Source organism: Mytilus californianus, unplaced genomic scaffold (assembly GCF_021869535.1).
Source record: "Mytilus californianus isolate M0D057914Y unplaced genomic scaffold, xbMytCali1.0.p SCAF_10, whole genome shotgun sequence".
NCBI classification, from domain to species: Eukaryota; Metazoa; Mollusca; class Bivalvia; order Mytilida; family Mytilidae; genus Mytilus; species Mytilus californianus.
In genome coordinates this window covers 41,422,829-41,446,038 of record NW_026262582.1, presented here as the reverse complement: position 1 = coordinate 41,446,038, position 23,210 = coordinate 41,422,829, and the positions used below count along the sequence as shown (strand labels likewise).

Below are 23,210 nucleotides of genomic sequence, written 5' to 3'. Positions count from 1 at the left end.
TTATAAAGACATGTTGAATAAATTCAGCAAGTTAAATAAAATATCAAATGGATGACATTGTAATTTCAGGTAGAGGTTGTGGCCTTCCATCCAGTTATTCTTTAATCCAAAAAAAAACACTAGTACCTCGGATGACAAATGCACTCACCCATTTTAGTTCCTTTACATTGCCTTGAATTGAAGAGCAAACATCCTTTGATTGCTTATAAAATGTTATTGAAAATTCTAAGATGTCTGCAGTTCAAAATCCATTACTTTGATTGCTTATAAATGTTCTTGAAAATTTAAAGATGTCTGCAATTATAAGTCTTTTAAGTTTTTGTTTTTAAATAATCTGACATGACGAATAGGTAAATGTTGTTTGTTTTGTTTTTTAGGATGTACAGATTTTATTGAACATGTACTGTAACGATCATATGAACTATAATGATGGGACATGTTGTCGTAGTCCAGAGACAGCTACCACAGTGCAAATTATTACAGCAGCTTTCTTCCTTGTCTGGTGAGTGTAGTGTGTGTATCAGTGCCATAATTTACCATGTGACCAGGATGTTGCTTAGATATTAAAAACCTGACTGGAACATCATGAGTTTCTCAGCTACAATCTTATTGAAGGACAATAGCCATGAGATGAGATTTAGCCGAGAAAATTGCCCTAGAGTTTAAAAGAGCACAGATGAACTAATTATTGCTATTTTACAGGTCCATTGGTCATATTGCTCTTCAACTGTTTAGGTCCTTATACATCCTTGGCTTTCAAATATTCAGCTTTGAGCACTCCTGATGAAGGTAAATCAAGAAAAGTGCTTCATACGATTTAAATTTAATATGTGTTGTTTTCATTTTTTATAAGACAACATCAATGTTGTTAGCTTGAGCTTCATCACATTTGAACTTTATTCATTTGAGAAAAACTTATCTTAATCTAGTAGCTTTAGATGTAAAATTAGTGAACATAAAGATCAAAGGCATATTTATGAAAATAGCAATAAATATAGATATATGTTCATGTCTTTCTTCAAAATACCAGTGATATGAAATCAAAAAGTCATACAAAAATTCTCTTTTGTATCATGTAGACGAACATTAATCACTCCTGACCAAAAAAACTGGTCTTAAGCATATCTGTTGTCTATGAAAGTGGTCTACAAAAATTCTCGTTCAGACGAACACTAATCACTCCTGACCAAAAAAAATTAAACATGCAACATTTTAATGCATCAAATGCGAAATAAAGTATCTGCTAAAATAATGAGATGATGGTAAACACTGCATGCTGTTCCAGTCAGGATTTTCTGTGGATTGAATCAGTCAACGAGAATTTTTGTAGACCACTTTCATAGACAACAGATATGCTTAAGACCAGTTTTTTTGGTCAGGAGTGATTAGTGTTCGTCTGCATGAAACAAAAGAGAATTTTGGTAGACCACTTTCATAGACAACAGATATGCTTAAGACCAAACAGTGGAAATCACATCTTGTAAAAGCTCATAAACCAACTTATGCAAAACAAATTCTTATTAAAGGGGTGTTAGCTGTCAAATTCATGTTCACCGATTTGACTAAAATTCTCATATTTGATTTATAACATCCTAAAACGTATATCCAAATTACAATAAGTCTGAAATAAACAATTAGGAATGCATAGATTCAATGATATATATATCAACATTTTGTGTGTATTTTAGTCTAGACGCCATCTAATTAACTATTGAGATGACCTCCGACGACTGCCGACCTTCACATAACCTGATATAAACATAAACATAAATATAAATAGATAGAAACCTCGTGCAATTGGACTTTTCCAGATCTGTTTGATTTCATGTTATAGGTTAAAAAAATAAGTTAATCATCGATTTTACCTTTATAAGAATGATTTTTTGTGGATCGAATCAGTTCACCTTTGTTTCACTTTTAATGTTGACATTCTTTTCCTTTCAATGGCTAAACACGACTAAAACATGCATAACCAATCTTGAGCTAATGGGTCATTTGAAAGTGAATAATTCATCAGCAATGTTTCTTAACTTATTTTGACTAAATTGAACTAATTGGCTGCTAAAAGCGAATTATTATTTCACTATTTCACTTTCATTAAATAATGATTGAACAAACAAAAATCATATTTTAATTTTTTTTTATATCTCATAACTAATGCCCCTTCAAGGAATAATAGTACCATATTTAATTTGTATGGTCTGAATGGATATATCAGATTTGAACATGAACATACAACTGTTGCCTGTAATTTAAAATTTGTATTCTTAAGTTTAGAGTTTCTTGTTTTACTTTTTAGTTTTGTATCTGCCATTGCTTTGTTTTTCTACAAGAGAAGACTTCCAAGAAATGGCATTAAGCCGAGAACAGGTAAGTCCATTATCATTGTTAGCCATTAAGATTTTCTAAATTTGGCTCTTGAATGTTCCAGATGATGGTAAATGCAGAAACATAATAATAAGGAGGTGTGGTATGATTACCAATGAGATAACTATCCACTTGAGACCAAAGGAAGAGGATGTTATCAACTATAAGTCACTATAAGGCCTTCAACAATGAGTAAAACCCTCCTGTATAGTAAGCTATCAAAGGCCCAGACATGACAAAATGTGAAACTATTCAAATGAGAAAAAAAGTCTTATTTATTAACCATGACAACATGTTATTCACCCCATAAATCATGTTGACATGCACAAGATGTATAATGATTCATGAACACAAAAGTTATTTCGCCAATGCATAACTCTATCCTAGGCGCCAATCACGAAGCTACCTTTTTTATTTGTGCGTCACAGAGACATTTTTTTTTCAGACTTGGTGGCTAAGTAAGAAAGAAATGTCATTTAATTGAACTGAGGGAAGAATGACAATCATTAATGTAGTGGGGGAAAAAATGGGTTATAGTGTATTACTTATAATAATAATAAATTCTTTATTTGAAGAAAGTAAACTCAGTTGGTTACAATTGCTCATCTTCCCTCAGGCCCTCATAAACAAATCCATGCAAAAAAAAAATTACAAGCACAATGACATATTCAATTAAAGATTTTACAGTTCAATGTTTTATACGTAATAATGAACAGTTCAAGAGGTACATGTGGTAAAGTTTAAAAAAAATTATAAATATGTATGAAATTTCATGACTGGATGCGTGACACAAAATCTCTATTGTTTATATTACAGAGAATGGCAACAAAAATGGAGCACCAAAAGAACCATATGAATCCTTATATGAAGTTATGGTATCTCTAGCCAAACTTGGAATGATTATGGGATATGTTTATCTTTGTGATAGGCAAGTATACTTCATAAGGGGAAGTAACTCAGAAAAGGATCAATTAATTGCAATACATTTTTTATCAATAATATTTTTTAAGAATGTTAATTTATACAAGTCAGACTTTCTTAAGCCCAGCTTACAACATAGTTGAGATAGGTAGAGATGCCCTTGGCTATGAAATACAGTAAAACCTTAAAAGTCACCTCCAATAAGCAAAAACCTCTCTTTGCAGGTCATCATTTCTTTTCCCACTGTAGTAATACCTATGAATTTCGAACCTCAATTCAAAGGTCATCTCTCATGTAAGGTCAATTTTTGTTGTTGTCTCAAGGGATACCTTTTATATACAGTTTTGACTATACATGTTACATACCTGTCAACCTATGAAAATGAAAATGCAGGTCATGACCTGCATTGGAGAAGAAAATCTCAGGTCATTACGTGTACGAACTTTTTTTCAGCTGAATTTAAGTATTTAGGGGACATTTCTTTTCATTTTAAATCGAACAGTTTCCAAAATATGTTCACATGGTGAAGTACTAACTGAAAATAATTTAAAACTTTAATTTTATTTTTTCATTGCATAATAAGCCATTGAAATATTAATGATATGTATTTGCATTCAATTTGTTTTAGATTTGATCTTTTTACCAAAAAAAAACATAGAATTAAGGAGTATATTGTGAAAGGTGAAAAAAAAGGGGAAGTAATGCAAATTTATCGTCAAACAACTTTGAAATAGACAAATTATTTATGACCTTAATCTAAGGTAATTGGTGTTAATTAACAGTGTGTTTGACACCAAAGCTGTCAAGTGAAGCCATGCACTTAATGTGTCACTTAATTTGACAGTTAACACAGCTAGTTGAACTTCCTGTCCAGGAAGAATTATGAATTTGCCAGTATTTCGAAAGAAAATCACTTATGAAATCAGTCTAATGGTTCAAGAATCCAGATGAAAACGGGTCATTTTTCAAATTCCCAGGTTATTTAGCGACCCGGCAGGTATTTTAAAAAATCCCAAGTATGGGGTGAAATTCTCGCGTGTGACCTGCAATATACGGGTCAGTTGACAAGTATGCTGTTTATGCCCTCAAATTAAAGCTCAATCAATAAAAGGTCTATTACCCACCTATACACCATTCTAAATTTGGCTAAGTTTGTAATGAAGAACAACATATAAAGAGTATCCGTGATACATCACCACCATAGTTTTCTTGTATAAAACATTCTTGATTTAAAGTGGTGGCAATCATACCACATCTCCTTATTTTTATATAGAGTTAACTTCACCTACATTCCATGCCTGAGTGACTTTTGTAAATTTTTGTATTACATGTAATGTTTATTTCTCAGGAAACCATGATGATAAATTGGTTATATTACAAAATTTTATTTCCGTAAATATACATGCATTACATCTCTATTACAAATTGGCCACTGTAACCTACATTTCACTGATGATTTTTGATAATTTTGCATTTAATATAAAAATTAGAAGATGTGGTATGATTGCCAATGAGACAACTCTCCACCAGAGACCAAATGACATAGACGTTAACAACTATAGGTCAACGTATGGCAATGAGCAAAACCCATAAAGCATAGAAAGCTATAAAAGGCCCCAAAATGAAGTCCACTTTCAACAATTTTTAACCAAATCAGTGATATTGTTTGCTTCAAATTACATCTGAAATTTGGCTTTTTCCCCTAAAGAAAATTCCCAATTACTAATAAAAATGGCATAAAATTCCTCCCAATAAATTTTACATTTTCCCCAAACAGTGATGGCATTGGTAGTAATGGTTGTAAATTTCGTATTCATATTATTATTTTGATATTATGAAAGCGCTTTTGAGATCTGGGTTTCTGATCAGAATCATCACGGTGTTTGTAACACATGTTCAATGCATTAAGTACCATCATTGTTTCCATTTCTTTCCCCTCCCCAAAAAGTACCTTTCAGGTTGAAAATGTCTGACAACCAAAATATACGCGAAAAAACTATGCAAAAAAGACAACAAAGGTCAGCAAAAAATCGGAGATGTGTTTAAAAAAAAATAAACTTCCCAATTTCAAAAAAATTATGCATTTTTCCCAATGAAAAACGCATTTAACGGTAGAGGTAGTTTTGAAAAAAGACAACAATATCACTGCAAATATCAGAGATATTTTGCATTACATCCTCTAACCTAAAACTGCAATATTTAGCAACATTCAGGTCATCATGACATACATGTATTTCATACTTGAATAAAATAAATTTTGTGTTTAGGTTAATATCTGTGTCACCCATGATTGTCTCCAGCAAAACACGTTGTCGGGGACATGGAAATACCAGGCTTCCATCCGTCCGTCCAGGCTTGTTAGCACTCTCAGGTGTACAGTTCTTGCCAGATTTTTATGAAACTTATATCATAGGTTTATATTAGCAATATCTTGGACAAGATCGAAAATCAGCAAGGATCAATTATTTTTAAAAGAGTTATGCCCCTTGTAAACATTAATTATATGGAAAATTGCATCGTTAGCACTCTCATGTGTAGAATTCTTGCCAGATTTTAATGAAACTTGTATCATAGGTTTATATTAGCAATGTCTTGGACGATTTCGAAAATCAGTGCCGATCAACTATTTTTAATAGAGTTATGCCCCTTGGAAATGTTAATTATATGGAAAACTGCCTTATGAGTGCTCTCATGTGTACAATTCTTGCCAGATTTGTATGAAATTTATATTATAGGTTTATATCATCAATGTCTCAGACACATTTGAAAATTGGTGCCATTCAATTATTTTTAAACATGTTAAAAGAGTAATGTCCCTTGGAAATATTGATTATATGGAAAATTGCATTGTTAGCGCTCTCATGTGTACAATTCTTGCCAGAATTTTATGAAACTTATATCATAGGTTTATATCAGCAATGTCTTTTATACTTTCGAAAATAAGTGCTGATCAAATATTTTTAACGAGTTATGCCCTTCGGAAAAATTAATTAAAGGATTTCGCATCGCATTTGCTCTGAAGCCTTCATTTCTCGAAGATATTAATAAATTGTTTTAAAGAACAAAAAAAAAGGTACTTTTGTAGGAATTGCCCTTGGACAGATAAAATATGTGCAATGCAGGGGACATTGCAACTCTGTTCTTTTATATATCTACCAATATACTACTAAAATTCACACAATAAAGAAAACACATCCACATGTTTGGGGCTTCATGACACAATAAAAGCATTGGTTGCATGGTTATGTTTCTTGATAGGTCTTCTTTAGATATGTCCATAGAGGGAGTTTAAACTTTCATTCTTTGATTTTGACAGAACATTTTTGCAACATTTTTTATCAACACTATGTACATGCATTGTGCTATAGTTTTTTCTTCACATAGTTATTAAAAGAAATGAGCATTTAGACATATATCTACTTGTCTTCTTTTTTCCTATACAATATGCTTGCTTTTTTCAGAATTTTAACCCAGTGGCATTGCTACAGATTTAAATAAAGAAATGCTTTTTTATTTCTATATGTTTTTACAGCTAGGTAATTTTTTTTGGTAGTTGTATGCAGAATTAAAGATTGCTTATTTATTAATTCAACCCAAAATTCTTTATAAGCAATGGTAAATATAAAATTTAACAGGTCAATTGTGTTCTGTAGATATCCTTGCACTTCCTTTCTATAAAAAATATTCTTTATTATATATGATAAATATTAAATCTAACTGGTCAAAATGGTTCTATTGATATCCTTGTCTCATTTCTATAATACACCTTATCGCTATTTTTCTGCCATTACTGCACATCGCAAAGGTTCCTGTAAAATTTTGACGTCATAATAGAAAATATCTGACGCCACAATGGAAAAGTGATTGTTGTATGACGTCAATAGTTCAAGAGGGACATATTCTTGGGTCAAGCGGTGCAGATTTCAAAATAGCGATAAGGTCTATTTGATTTGTCAACGCTAACATCTGTAATTCTTGAAATAGGTAGAAAATAGCTAATCAAGATTCCAAAGCCACCTTGATAAAATACAAATCCTGTGTCCAAGCTTCACCTACAAGGATTTGACAACACTTCATTCTACTTTCTGTTTTAACAACCTTTTGGGATCCTCTGGTTTTGTCATAATGATACCCACCTTCAAAAATTTGAAGGTTGAAATTTCATAACCAGAACAGAAAGTAGAACTGAGTGTTGTCAGATCCTTGTAAGAGAAGCATGGACCTGTATTTCAGTCAGATTATTTCAATTCAAACTTAACAAACAATCACACCTAAATTCTTCATTCTTTCACACACTCTTATTGTTCAGCTGTAAATGGATTTTAGATACAATAAAACTCAACTAAACCTAGCCGCTGGGGATCTGAGGGAGATTTATTTGGACTAACAGATGTATATTTTACCTAGGTTAAATCACTTCGTAAAATTAGTGTGTTTTTTTATGTAAGAGTTTAATTTAGTGTGAATAAAAGATTTATGGAATATTTTAATAAAACAGCACTCCAATGACATTTACACCTGACAGACATCTATTGGTCAATACTATAAACCAACTAATTTTCGTGAGTGATTTATTTTCGTGACTTTCACAAGAAGAAAAATAATGCGAATATAAATCGTCGCGAAAATTCAAAACTTGGATCTTTCCTTGTCTAATTAAAATTAAATCGCCGTGAATTGGGCTAGAAAGGGCTAAACGCGAAATAAAATATCCGCAAAAATAAGTTGGTTTATAGTACACAGTCTTCAACATTAGACATATGTCTATACAATATGTCAAGCTGTCTGAGGATAGAAAAGGTGTGAATAAATTTTTCAAAGGCTTTGAAGCTCTCTCAAGTCTAGACAGAGTTTTAATTTACACAGGTTTAAGTTTGTTCATTTTGCACTTTCCCAGGTTTGACTTATCTGTGTTTTCTTGTGTTTTGTGCAGTAAAATAACTGAATGTATGTTTTCTGTAGAATCTACTGAAAAAAATGTTTGGTACAGTTTGAATGTTTAAGCATGTTAAGGGACAGTACAGTTTGTTTAATAATATCTTATGTTTATAATTTCTAATTTTCTAGTTTCGTTCTGAATATTTGTCAACAGTGTATCTTAATCTGTCAAGCTTTCATTTAAGAGAGAAACAAAACAACTCAACTGAATAAAATTTCAAAATTTTATTAAAATAAAGCAACTAGATTCTAAAACATTAGATGCTTACTCTTATGAAGATGTTCTTATGTTGTTAGATGCTTTAGAGCTAATTTCCTAATGCTTGTAGATTAAGATGTTGGTTGGCTTGTTTGCTTTGTTTGTATAAATGTTTGCTCAAGCATTGTAATTAAGATTGACATCTGTGAACAATATAAATAGGCAGAGACAGGTCAGATAAATTTGAACAAATTTAATTGCTATATATATAAAAACTGTAATATATATATATTTACAGAACGAACTTCTTTATGAAAGAGAATAAGTACTACACACATGTTAACTTCTTCCTACCATTTGCTTATGTGATGATCCTTGGATTTTTCTTCACAGAGAGTACTGAACAGGTATGTGGTTCTTTGAACATAAAAATAAATGGCATAAATGTACAAGAGACGAATCCCTCGATACCAATTCTACTGCATAGTTTTCAAGTATGAGCATTGTCTTGAACAATGAGAAGATGAAAATTAAGATGGCACCAAAAAGATGAGTTAAACAAGGCCAAAAGAAATATTGAAATTACAATAAATAGATTTAGCAATTGTTTGCACCTGTCCTAAGTCAGGAATCTGATGTTCAGTAGTTGTTGTTTCTTGATGTGGTTCATAAGTGTTTCTCGTTTCCTCGTTTTTTATATAGATAAGACCGTTGGTTTTCCCGTTTGAATGGTTTAACACTAGTTATTTTTGGGGCCCTTTATAGCTTGCTGTTCGGTGTGAGCCAAGGCTCCGTGTTGAAGACCGTCCTTTGACCTATAATGGTTTACTTTTATAAATTTTGACTTGGATGGAGAGTTGTCTCAATGGCACTCATATCACATCTTCTTATATCTATTAACCACTTAACATGTCTTATTTCTTTAGACAGACACAATTCTATGATGGAACTAAGCTTATAAGCAATTTGTAAGCAGTCATGGTAGAATAAAGGTCGAGTTAATTGATTCATTGTTAGGGTTTAACACTATTTTCAGCAAACTTTGCTTTATCATGGCGTCCAAGTGTAAATATATCTTTTGACTCAATCTGATTAAAATGTAGATCCTGTGTCCGAGCTTTGCTTACAAGGATCTGAAAAGGCTCGGTTTTACTTTCTATTTCAAAGAACTTTCGGGATCCTCAGGTTTTGTTGGAGTAATACACGTCTTCAACAATTTGAAGGCTGAAATTTCATTGGCTGATGTAATAATTACCAGAACAGAAAGTAAAACGGGGTGTTACAGTGTTGTCAGATCCTTATAAGCAAAGCTTAGACAGAGGATCTGCATTTTAATCAGATTGCTTTTGACTCAAAGTAGATTTTGTTATACTAGTCAGACCCAGAAATGTTCATAATTGAAATTGTAATTTGAGTGGTATTAATGTTATTCACAAGTCCAAAGATAAAAGAGTTATGAAAAAAACCTGTATTCTGGTATAATCTAATTAAACAATCATAAGTTAAAATGGGGATATGCTTCAAACAGTTCTTTAATGCATAAATATTGAAAAAAAAGTTTGTTTTAAGGATTTACCGACCAACTTTAATTTGTTGTTTTCCTGTTAAATATCTGTGGTTCTCTCTGGGTACTTGTGCTTCCCCCTCCAATAGAAAATAACTGTCATGATATAGCTTAAGTCACTGGAATTGGGGTTAATCACCAAGAAACAAACACACAAACTAATTTAACACTGACACTATGATTTTTTAGAAAGATTTCTTCAAAAAGATTCTGCAACATATCATTTGTTGTAACAGCTAACTTATTTTATCAAATTTCAGAATCGATCAAAAGCATATTAAACATTTTTATTTCGTTAATTGACAAAATTGGAACTGGAACCATCAAAACACAAAAAAAAGAAAATTTTTACGACCTATCAACCCAATTACCAAAACCGTAAAAATATAAATTTTTTTTGCCTTAAAGGGGCATTGGCTATGAGATATATAAAAAAAAGTAACTTATGATTTTTTTTGTTCAATCATTAATGAAAGTGAAATAGTGAAATAATAATTCACTTTTAGCAGCCACTTTAGTTCAATTTTGTCAAAATAAGCTAAGAAACATCACTGATGAATTATTAACTTGCAAGTGAATAATTCAACCTCATTGAATCCTTATTCATGTGACCTTCAATTTAACCTATTAGTTAGAGATTGGTTACGCATGTATTAGTCGTGTTCAACCATTAAAAGGAAAAGAATGTCAACATTGAAAGTGAAACAAAGGTGAACCATTTCGTTGACTGATTCGATCCACAAAAAATCATTCTTATACAGGTAAAAAAGATGATTAACTTACTTTTTTGAAACTATAACATGTAATCAAACAGACCTAGAAAAGTCCAATTGCACGAGGTGGCTATCTATCTCGATGGTTAATTAGATGGCGTCTAGACTGAAAAACACATGAAATGTTAATATATATTATCTTGTCCATGCATTGTTAATTGTTTATTTCAGACTTATTGTAATTTGGATATACGCTTTAGTATGTTATAAATAAAATATGAGAATTTGAGTCAAATCGGTGAACATGAATTTTACAGCTAATTATAAATGCCCTTTAATTGATTAAAATTATTCATATTTTTTTATGTTCAGACTGTAGTTTTACATAGAGACCAGACAGATGAATGGAAAGGTTGGATGCAGCTTGTTATATTAATTTACCATTTAACAGGAGCCAGTAAGGTAAGCATTGGTAACTTACATAACATTGAAATCACCGTGTCATTATTTTGTTTGGAAAAAACATGTACACAACATTTGAATACAGCAACACAAGTAAGATATTTATAGAATACCTCAACAAGTGACCAAACAACACATTTATTTACATTGTGTGTACATCATAGATGTTGCTTGGTTACTTTTATGTAATGATTATATAAAGACCTCAGAAAAGAAACCGTAATGATAATGATAGAGCCAAATTATCTTTAGCATTTGTTTACTTGGGTTTGTTGCACTTTTTATTACATTGACTTTTCGTTAAATGAAGTAGAAAATGCAAGGAACTACAGTGAAACTTCTCAAAACGGCCACCCGACAGACCACTGAAAACGGCTGGTTTGTTGAAAATTTAAATCAAGAATTACATTACCACTTATTATTAGCATGGGTGATAATCAGTCAGAATATATTAACCTTGAGTATTGAGATAACTTTGACAGGTAAATAGTGGGCAGTCCTCATGCTGGTGTCCTAATTGTCCAGATAAGTATTATATTCTTTGTTTACATAACAATTATATGTAAGCATTGGTGCTTTCAGATGACAAGCCTGGTTTTATGAGGTTAAATTTGATTGATTTTGATTAACCAAATAAGAAAATAGTGACTGGTATCCTGTTTAAAGTGGTGGCTCGATTTATAAGGTTACATGACCATTTATTTGAATACAAATCGGCCGGGACTTCTTCATTTGGCCAGTATGAGGGGAGAACTGGTATTCAGAGGGACAGGTTCAGAGAAGTTTCACTGTATATCTGTTTTGATGTAACTTTGTTGACAATGTCTTGACATCATCTTTTGTATGACCTCAAAGATGTGAAAAGGCATTATTATTTCCCAACATTGTGTTTTATTTTGGTTGGAAAAAGTGAAATTTTATAATGAATAAAGCACAAAATAAACAATTTTAATCATTTCTTATCCCAAGCTTTAATTATAACCATAAGGAGATGTGGTATGATTACTAATAAAATGACTATCCACCAGAATACAAATGACATGGATTGTTGGGTGGTCATAAATTTTAGCTCCTTGTGTAGCAACTGTAACAGGGTTGTCTTATTTGATTCTGTATTCTTCCACTGTCATATCACTCACCAACTCATTAATATACGTGTGGTACCAATTTTCGTTGCCTTTGTGGGTAAAGGGAATCCACAAATTTAAATGTAAAACAAAGTATACATTGCTGATAGTCTTTTATACAATCTTTTGCAAAACCAGGAAATCTAATATCCACAAAAATACAATTTTTACCTCTATCCAAGAAAATTGATATCCAAGAAAATAAAGAGCCTACAGTAGTACATTTATGATTTATTTCAGGTTTTGCCGATCTACATGCAGATACGAGTACTTGTTTCCTCCTACTTATTTCTGACTGGCTTCGGCCATTTTTCATTCTTCTGGAAGAAAGGAGAATATAGTTTATACAGATGTAGTATGGTAAGTCTTTAATGTCTAACTGGTAGAAATTTGGGTAACACATGTACACTAACATGTTAGATTTGTTTGCATCTTTTTATTAAGATTGGGAAAAAATTTCAAAATTTGGTATACAAGAGGGGGCTAGAAGATGAGATCTGATTAAGATCAGAATGAAAAAGTACAGTCAGTCTAAAATAACCTTTACTTGACAAAAAAATGTTGTTGGTTTTGATAAGAATATATAAGCAGTATTCATCCGAGAAATTAAATTTGTATGGCTTTATCCTTAGAAACTAAAACCAGTGTTACTTTAATATGAGTTTATTAATCAATTAAAATTTTATGCATGGCAGGGTGAAATAAAATGTTCTTCCACTCCACCCACCCCCCTTTTTCCCTCCTACATTTATTTCTTGAATAGCCCTAAGGAACAAAGGATGAAAAACATATTTCTGGTACATGTATCAGGCTGCAAGACTTTCTTATTGATTGATATGAGTTAAAATATTAAAAAAAAATTGAAGCAGATTAGCCATTATTTGGTCTGAACTTTGAACTTTCTATCAACATGTTGTTTTGACCTTTAGATAGAAATGAACCTGAATTTTATATCAAGATGGTGTTGTTGACCCTTGTCCAGTTTTTATACGACCGCAAAAATTAAAAATTTTTTGGTCGTATATTGGTATGACGTTGGCGTCGTCGTCGTCGTCGTCCGGCGTCGTCCGAAGACACATTGGTTTTCGCACTCTAACTTTAGTTTAAGTGAATGGATCTCCATGAAATTCCACCATACGGTTCAATACCACAAAAGGAAGGTTGGGATTGATTTTGGGGGTTATGGTACCAACAGTTAAGGAATTAGGGGCCAAAAAGGGGCCAAAAATAAGCATTTTTGTAACTTTCAGACAATAACTTGTGTGTAAGTGTATGGATCTCTCTGACATTGTACCACAAGGTTCCATATCTCAAAGGGAAGGCTGTAATTGATTTTGGGGGTAATTGCCTCAAAATTTTAGGAATTAGGGGCCAAAAAAGGGGCAAAAAACAAGCATTTTTCTAGTTTCATGACAATAACTTGTGTGTAAGTGTTTGGATATTTCTGAAATTGTACTACAAGGTTCCATATCACAAAGGGAAAGCTGGAATTGAGTTTGGGGGTAATTGCCCGAAACGTTTAGGAATTGGGGGCCAAAAAGGGGCCAAAAATAAGCATTTTTCTAGTTTCCAGACAATAACTTGTGTTCAAGTGTATGGATCTCTCTGAAATTGTACTGCAAGGTACCATACCACAAAGGGAAGGCTGGGATTGAGTTTGGGGGTGATGAATCATAAGGGGGTTCAAAAAATTTGGGGGGGGGATTTTTTTTTTTTTTTTTTTTCTTTTTTTCCTTTTTTTTTCTTTTAAAATTTTCCATTTTAAGTTGGTTATTTCTGATTTATATTTAAAAGCAAATAATAATGATATGGTAGGAGATACACACCAAACAGGATGTGTAAATTATTATATAATAAGTATTGTGCAATAGCAAGAAATTTTCAATTGCACAGTATTGCGCAATAGCAAGAAATCTTCAATTTAACAGTATTGCGCAATAGCAAGAAATATCCAATAGCACAATATTGCGCAATAGCAAGAAATTGTCAATTGTACAGTATTGCGCAATAGCAAGAAATATTCAATTGCACAGTATTGTGCAAAAGAAGATACTTCGTATAAATTGCTTATTTCTTGATCAATTTCAATGGGGTTTTATTCTTGAATTCTTGGGGTTCTTTAATATGCTGAATCTAACCGTGTATTAAGATTTTGGATTTTGGGCCCCGTTTTTAAATTGGTCCACATTGAGGTCCAAAGGGTCCAAAATTAAACTTTGTTTGATTTCATCAAAAATTGAATTATTGGGGTTCTTTGATATGCCGAATCTAACCATGTATTTAGATTTTTAATTTTGGGTCCCGTTTTTTAAATTTGTCTACATTAAGGTCCAAAGGGTCCAAAATTAAACTTAGTTTGATTTTAACAAAAATTGAATTCTTAGGGTTCTTTGATATGCTGAATCTAAACATGTGTTTAGATTTTTGATTATGGGCCCAGTTTTCAAGTTGGTCCAAGTTGGGGTCCAAAATTAAACTTTGTTTGATTTCAACAAAAATTGAATATATGGGGTTCTTTGATATGCTGAATCTAAACATGTATTTAGATTTTAGATTTTTGGCCCAGTTTTCAAGTTGGTCCAAATTGGGGTCCAAAATTAAACTTTGTTTGATTTCAACAAAAATTGAATATATGGGGTTCTTTGATATGCTGCATCTTACCATGTATTTAGATTTTTTATTTGTGGGCCCGCTATCAAATTGGTTCATATTGAGGTCAAAAGGGTCCAAAATTAAACTTTGTTTGATTTCATCAAAAATTGAATTATTGGGGTTCTTTGATATGCCAAATCTAACTGTGTATTTAGATTTTTAATTTTGGGTCCTGTTTTTTAAATTGGTCTACATTAAGGTCCAAAGGGTCCAAAATTAAACTTAGTTTGATTTTAACAAAAATTGAATTTTTGGGGTTTCTTTGATATGCTGAATCTAAACATGTGTTTAGATTTTTGATTATGGGACCAGTTTTCAAGTTGGTCCAAGTTGGGGTCCAAAATTAAACTTTGTTTGATTTCAACAAAAATTGAATATATGGGGTTCTTTGATATGCTGAATCTAAACATGTATTTAGATTTTAGATTTTTGGCCCAGTTTTCAAGATGGTCCAAATTGGGGTCCAAAATTAAACTTTGTTTGATTTCAACAAAAATTGAATATATGGGGTTCTTTGATATGCTGAATCTTACCATGTATTTAGATTTTTTATTTGTGGGCCCGCTATCAAATTGGTTCATATTGAGGTCAAAAGGGTCCAAAATTAAACTTTGTTTGATTTCATCAAAAATTGAATTATTGGGGTTCTTTGATATGCCAAATCTAACTGTGTTTTTAGATTTTTAATTTAGGGTCCCGTTTTTTAAATTTGTCTACATTAAGGTCCAAAGGGTCCAAAATTAAACTTAGTTTGATTTTAACAAAAATTGAATTCTTCGGGTACTTTGATATGCTGAATCTAAACATGTGTTTAGATTTTTGATTATGGGACCAGTTTTCAAGTTTGTCCAAGTTGGGGTCCAAAATTAAACTTTGTTTGATTTCAACAAAAATTGAATATATGGGGTTCTTTGATATGCTGAATCTAACCATGTATTTTGATTTTGGACATTGGACCATAATAGGTAAATTAAAAAAATTGAAGTTCTTAGACCACATTCTTTCTGTGTCAGAAACCTATGCTGTGTCAAATATTTAATCACAATCCAAATTCAGAGCTGTATCAAGCTTGAATGTTGTGTCCATACTTGCCCCAACTGTTCAGGGTTCGACCTCTGCGGTCGTATCAAGCTGCGCCCAGCGAAGCATTTTATTAGGTTGTACAGACATGTTCATGATTGAAATACTCTATCATGTCTATTGTTTTAGTATCAATGATGGTTTCAACATATTTTTTCATGATTTTTCATGCTAAATTTAGACTGACTAAAGGAAAAATTTGAATGGCTATTTCAGTTGATAGCTATATATATAGATTGCATGAATTTTGCTTTTGATGCATGATGGGCATATTTTATAGATGCTGAGCATGTTTTGTTTTTTTGAAAGTAAGATACCATGTATTGTCTCATTGTACAACACTTGTGTGTATGTACTTGTAGTTGACTGATGAAGTTATTAATTTCAGAGTATTATACCCTTTTAACATTACAATCAAAAGGTTTTTTTATACACCTATTTTGGGGACTTGCTACCACTGGCATCAATTTTGTACCTGTTGACCTAATAATGTTTGCAAAACAATCTCTATCGGTTAGTGACATCACATGTTTGCAGCTGTGATGCAAAAAAATAACTGGAAAATATTTATTTTTTTGTTTGCAATGGCATACAAATTCAAAATCGGTGTATAGAATAAAGTCTTCGGGCTACAACAATTTGATCATTTTCATCAACTGTTGACTCCAGTTTCTGGTAGTACGGAATGAAATTGTTATGGATTATACAGATGAATCTAAAAGTTCCTTATGTATAAATACATTATTGGGTTATTCCATGGGAATTTGCCCTATGTAAGAGAGTTTGGAGGCACTTAATTACTTGGGCTAGAATCCTTTCGGGAATTAAGATAATATGATGATGATGGGTGTCCAGTGGCAAATATTAAACTAATTTTAAAGATCAAAACATGATGATGTCAAATGAATATATCGTTGTGCTCTTATATTTTGCTACTTTATTTGTACAATAGAGTACAAGCAAATGAGGTTTAGATAAAACATGCCTTCCATTTTCCCTATACAACTTTTAATTGGATAAGCTTTGAAGTCAGTTATAGAGTTAACAAAACTATATATGCTTATGTTAAAAAAAAGGAGGGTTAGGCCACACTATTTAAACTTAGTTCTTTGGATTCTTGGAAGACATAAACAACTTTTTACTCTTTCGTCTATATAGAATTTTAAAAGACGGTGCTTTCAAATTAGACACAGGTTATTTTTTTTATTTTAAAAATTTAATATCCACAAAGTTTATGGTGGAGGACCCAAAGAACAAAAATAATCATGATTGATGTGGGATTTACTTATTGTTTTACAGTGCAAGTTATTAATTTGTTAAATTTGTTCATGTAAGATAATACTAAATTTTCAGTTGGGAGGCTGCTTAAACTGGCAATCTCGACAGAATACATTTCGTATTATGCTGGAAGTAAGTGGGTCACTTCTTGTCTGATAGCTTTAGGGCTATTCCATTTAAATGAATGTAACAGAGGTGGAAGGCATGTTTTCCAAGCTGTCTAAGATTAAGATAAAAAGCAAATTCAGTCTTTCCACATGTTTTTAGATCAAAATATCAATCAATTTAGCCTTTTTTTTTATCTATTATGTACCTGAAATATTTGCCACTGGATTTTAAGTTAACAACAAACAATCCAATCAATTTACATTCATTTTAATGGTACAGCCCATTTATGTTTTATGTTCTGCACACTTCAGTGAAACATATACAGTTATGAACGCTTTTTTTTCTTTTTTTGGTGGGGGGGGGGGGGATATTTTATGCATCTGTATAGCAGTTTACATTAATATCTAAATAAAGTTTTAAAGTAGCATTGAAATTTTCTCAGTTAGAATATACTGAAATTATGATTGACATTTTTGCATTTAAGTCCACACAATAATAAGTTAGAGTGAAAGAGAGGTGAACGGTACCAAAGGGACATTCCAACTCATAAGTTGAACAATAAATTGACAATTGGCTAAAAACAGAAAAAGCTCAAAAGACAAACAATAGTGTACAAAACACAACATATATAACTAAAGACTGAGGAAGACCAACCCTACCAAAAACTTGGGATAATATATATGAAATGATAAACTAAATTTAAGCTTACAACTGTATTTATTTTGACACACCTATACCCATAATACTGTGTAAATCAGGTTTTCTTTAGATTTTCCCACAAGCTAATAGAAAAGATTTATTTGTGTTAATTAGTTATGTAAAATTGGAATGTTTTCATTGTTAATCAAGCAATCAATATACTAGACAATTGATTTCAATACACATGCATATGTATATGAAATAAATTAAAATTGAAAAAAATGATCTGACTAACCAGTTAAGCTTTTTGTATTCTGACAGTAGGTCAAAGATCAAGGTTCCTGTCACTAAAAAATGTGAATAAATTTACCATAAAAATCATAGAACTACCTTTTACACCAAATTCTCTGAATAAAGAAAACCATTGATATGAAATGCATTTACAACAATGTATAAATGTTTTAACGCCAGAAGTGTGCAGAATCAGAACATAACCTTGGGTTACTTGCTTGTTGTAATGATTTGAATATGCATGAGATTCATTTACATATTTCAGATTATTACTTTTGCATTAGCATGTTTAGTTCCTTTCAATATTGCATGTATGAAGTCAGCTGTAGTTATTTGGGAAGTTAGCTAGAGTTATTTCTCCTGATATATGACGTCAGCTAGAGTTATTTCCCTTTATATATGAATATCCCATATATTGTATATCAAATCACCTCTTGTTATTTCTTAACATGTTTAAATTGATTTGTCGATTGTGGTAGTATGTCATGTATGTGATTACCCTGCAGTTCAGATGGATTTTTGTCATTTCCATCTATTCGTGGTAGAAATGTGCACAGATCTAGAGGAGGCCAAACTTCTAGATTTTCCCATAAACCTATATATCCTACAAAGTTGACATGCAAGTTGTTTTTATTATGGCCCCACAACAAAGTTGTTGGGGCCATATAGTTTTACCCTTGTCCGTCATTTCGTCATTCCATCATTCTGTCATTCCGTCATTCCATCATTCTGACATTCCGTCATTCTGCAACAAACCATTATACACAATTTTTTTCTAAACGCCTTCAGATATTGGGCTGATTTTTGGTATGTGAGTTAACAGATCAAGTTTAAGTTTTGTTCCGCTCTGCTAATTTTTGCAGAAATTACGGGCTTTGGACTTTGATAAATTGTTGAAAATCACAGTTATCCAGACTTTTTTTCTAAACACCTTCATATATTGGGCTGAATTTTGGTATGTGAGTTAACCATGCTGAGTTACAGATTGAGTTTAAGTTTCGTTCCGCTCTGCTGATTTTTGCCGCAATAACGGGTTTTGGACTTGAAAATTGTTGAAAGCACAGTTATACAGACTTTTTTTCTATACGCTATCAAATTTTGCGCTGATTTTTTATATGTAAGTCTACCATGATGAGTTACAGATCAAGTTTATGTTTCGTTCTGCTATGCTGATTTTCATGTCGTTTCAACACATCTTGTTAGATCTGCAGTACATCCACTTCCTTTTTGCTGATAGTTTGAAATTTAACTACTCATTGATCAAGGAAATTTTTCATAAAACTAGTATTGGTCTTGAGAGCTGGATACTATCCATGCATGTTTGTGTTCATTGATCAAGGAAATTTTTCATCAAACTAGTATTGGTCTTGAGAGCTGGATACTATCCATGCATGTTTGTGTCCACATGTGTTGTTGAAATTGCAGATTTATTCAACTTTTTGAGATGGGGCCATTCGTGTCGTTCTAACACATCTAGTTTATCAAGAATTGAACATACAGTAGATAGGTTTCAAATGATGTAATTTGAATTTGAGTTATTTCCCTTGGCTGCCATTTTGAATGGTTTAATGACAAACCAAATTGAAACATGCAATACATGCAAGCATGATAAGAAATCCTTACTAGATTGTAGTGATGAATTAAGGAAGCTAAGGGAAATATAAATTGTTCAGAAATACACTTTTTCTAAAGTCTAGCAATCAGTATAACAAGTTGAATTTGGCTGATTTATGAAGGATTTTGTTGCACATTTAGACCTCCGACATGGTGACAAAAGGGCAGTAGCTCTTGCTTAAAATGTGTCAATCGAAACCTATATATACCTTTGAAAACTAGAATGACTTAACCTTTTGTATACAATATTTTAATGAAATCTATGTTAACATTTGAGTGGGCCCTCCATGGACTGATGAAAATCACAAAATCCATCTGAGCTACAGTGTTTAATCTTGTCAAGTTTATTGAATTTTTTTGTTGCCTGCTTAAGGCTAAAATGAGGATCATGGTACAGTCTTTATCAATCAACATAAATTTCTTGTTCTTGAATTTTAAACCCAAAATTGCAACTGAGCACACACAGTCCATGAACACAGGATTCACTACAGTGTGAATAAAAAAAAATATTAAGAATTTCTAAGACATTTTATTATGACCACCAACTTGGTGGCACCAAGTTACTGTATGAAACATGTGAAAATTAAATATAGTGAATTTACCTCAAGTTGAAACTTATGAGACCAGGTGCAGATTAAGGTGCAGTGCATCCAGCGTGTGCCCCCTCCCTCTCAAAAAAGAAAAAAAATATATAATAAAGGTAAAATTACAGCTAGTTTTGTGCCAAAATAAGGTCCTCTTATTCCTAATTTTCAGGAGCGTGCCCTAACACCAAATCCTGGATCCAGGCCTGGTGAAACAGGAAAGATTATGATTAAACAAAATTCGATTGGTAGTCAAGCAGGAGTGCAATATAATGAAAACTATTTAAACTGAAACGCTGACATTTGAGATTACATGCTTAACAGAGCTAATATCAAAGTCCCATATATTTCCCTATTTGCTTATTGTAATTTACACTGCATAAACTGAACACTGTGAATACAGAAAGCTGTTTGTAGTCTCTATTTTAAAGTCTTCTGTATATTATCAAATCAAAAATTGTGGTGCTGCTGCATCTTGGGTAAAAGATATAAAAACAAAATGGATTCAGTGAAAAATTTTCATTGTACCTTCTTTGCTTACAGTATATGGATATATATTCTGGTCTTGCTTTCGATCACTATCTTTTTATTTTGTCTTAGATATGCATGAAATATCTGACAATGAACATTAACTAGCACTTATCAATTATGTCTTATTTTATGTATAACTACGTGTATATTTAATTTTTGCTTTGCTTCTATCTCAATTATACTTATGTACTCAAGCCATCATCTTATATTTTAGGTGCTTTTCCGTTTAAACTTCCTGGTTGTAGTGCTGTGTTTTGTTATGAACAGACCATACCAATTTTATTATTTTGTGCCACTGGTTTCCTACTGGTTCCTTGTTGTGTATGTCACCATGGCAATATGGCCCCATGTAACTGCAGCTTCAACTGAAGGTGAGAAAATTATGGGAAATACTTTTTTTTATCCTTGCAGTATTCTCAAGTCCTACTACTCAGGCCAGTAAAATTTTCATGAAAAGAGGCCTCACAAGGCTTATGTGAAATTATAGAAATTCATGACTAACTGATTATTTGGTTTGTAAGTCAAAAATTTTGTAAAGACTGTCCTTGTAAGCAAAGCATGGACTCTTGATCTTTTTTTTTAATCAGATTGCCTTTTTTTCCTTCAAAATGTACTTCCAAGGTGGTTCTGCCTGGAACTCTATTAAATCTGAGAGAAAATATTCTGAAACAAGCCTTTTTACCATAGCAATATAAATTTGGATACTTAACAAATGATATATACTAAAAAAAGTTCATATTGTGGTTCTCGGCTGATTTTTTATGTTCTCAATGTGCAGTGAATTTGATAATATAATCTTCTATGAATTGGAGTGTAAATTAAAGTTAGTGTGTATGAGAATAACAAAATGAAGATTTGAAAATAGATCTCATTTTCCTGATTATACAGGTTAAAAAGGGATTTTTTATGCCCCACGTACAATAGTAGTAAGGGCATTATGTTTTCCGGTCTGTGTGTCCGTTCGTTCATCCGTTCGTCTGTCCGTCTGGTTCAGGTAAAAGTTTTTGGTCAAGTCAGGTTAAAGTTATTGGTCAAGGTAGTTTTTGCTGAAGTTGAAGTCCAATCAACTTGAAACTTAGTTCACATGTTCCCTATGATTTGATCTTTCTTATTTTAATGCCAAATTGGAGTTTTGACCCCAATTTCACGGTCCACTGAACATAGAAAATGATAGTGCGAGTGGGGCATCTGTGTACTATGGACACATTAATATATGAAAGAAAAATTGTAGTTTTATACAGATTTGAAGAAATTTTTAGCAAAAATTATACTATAATATAATACATATATCTGTTATTTTATTTTCAGCCAGAAAAGTACATTATTTCTACATGGTGGCCAAGTTTGTTATATTAATAACATTGATAGCTTTGTTTTACATGTCAGAGGTATGTTTTCTACCTTGATAGCCTTTTTCCCTTTTTATAAGACCTTTTACATTCACAAATCAAAACAAAGTTATCAATATACAGTACTTTGAGAAATCAAAAATAACTGTAAAAAATAGTTTTTATACGACCGCAAAATCGTATTTTGGTATGACGTCGTCGTCGTCATCCGAAGACACATTGGTTTTCGCACTCTAACTTTAGTTTAAGGGAAGGTTGGGCTTGATTTTGGGGGTTATGGTACCAACAGTTAAGGAATTAGGGGCCAAAAATAAGCATTTTTGTAACTTCCAGACATAACTTGTGTGTTAGTGTATGGATCTCTCTGAAATTGTACCACAAGGTTCCATATCACAAAAGGAATGCTGGGATTGATTTTGGGGGTAATTGCCTCAAAATATTAGGAATTAGGGGTAAAAAAAGGGGCAAAAAACAAGTATTTTTCTAGTTTCATGACAATAACTTGTGTGTAAGTGTATGGATCTTTCTGAAATTGTACTACAAGGTTCCATATCACAAAGGGAAAGCTGGAATTGAGTTTGGGGGTAATTGCCTAAAACGTTTAGGAATAAAGGGCCAAAAAGGGGCCAAAAATAAGCATTTTTCTAGTTTCCAGACAATAACTTGTGTTCAAGTGTATGGATCTCTCTGAAATTGTACTGCAAGGTACCATACCACAAAGGGAAGGCTGGGATTGATTTTGGGGGTAATTGCCTCAAAATTTTAGGAATTAGGGGCAAAAAAAGGGGCAAAA

The 23,210-nt window shown here is 32.2% G+C and overlaps 1 protein-coding gene across 2 annotated transcripts in view; it reads left to right on the top strand.

Annotated features, from left to right (window-relative positions):
* LOC127718121 (N-acetylneuraminate 9-O-acetyltransferase-like) overlaps positions 1–23,210 on the top strand; it is a 50,887-nt gene that overhangs the window by 10,890 nt on the left and 16,787 nt on the right. Inside the window, exons 9-17 of one of the 2 annotated variants that reach the window (XM_052224074.1) lie at positions 378–502; positions 2,300–2,370; positions 3,184–3,295; positions 8,724–8,832; positions 11,075–11,164; positions 12,532–12,651; positions 17,377–17,433; positions 21,283–21,439; positions 22,377–22,456. In XM_052224074.1, coding sequence (XP_052080034.1) covers positions 378–502; positions 2,300–2,370; positions 3,184–3,295; positions 8,724–8,832; positions 11,075–11,164; positions 12,532–12,651; positions 17,377–17,433; positions 21,283–21,439; positions 22,377–22,456 — 921 coding nt within the window. The remainder of the gene's footprint in view (positions 1–377; positions 503–2,299; positions 2,371–3,183; positions 3,296–8,723; positions 8,833–11,074; positions 11,165–12,531; positions 12,652–17,376; positions 17,434–21,282; positions 21,440–22,376; positions 22,457–23,210) is intronic. The other variant, XM_052224075.1, reaches the window with a different exon arrangement.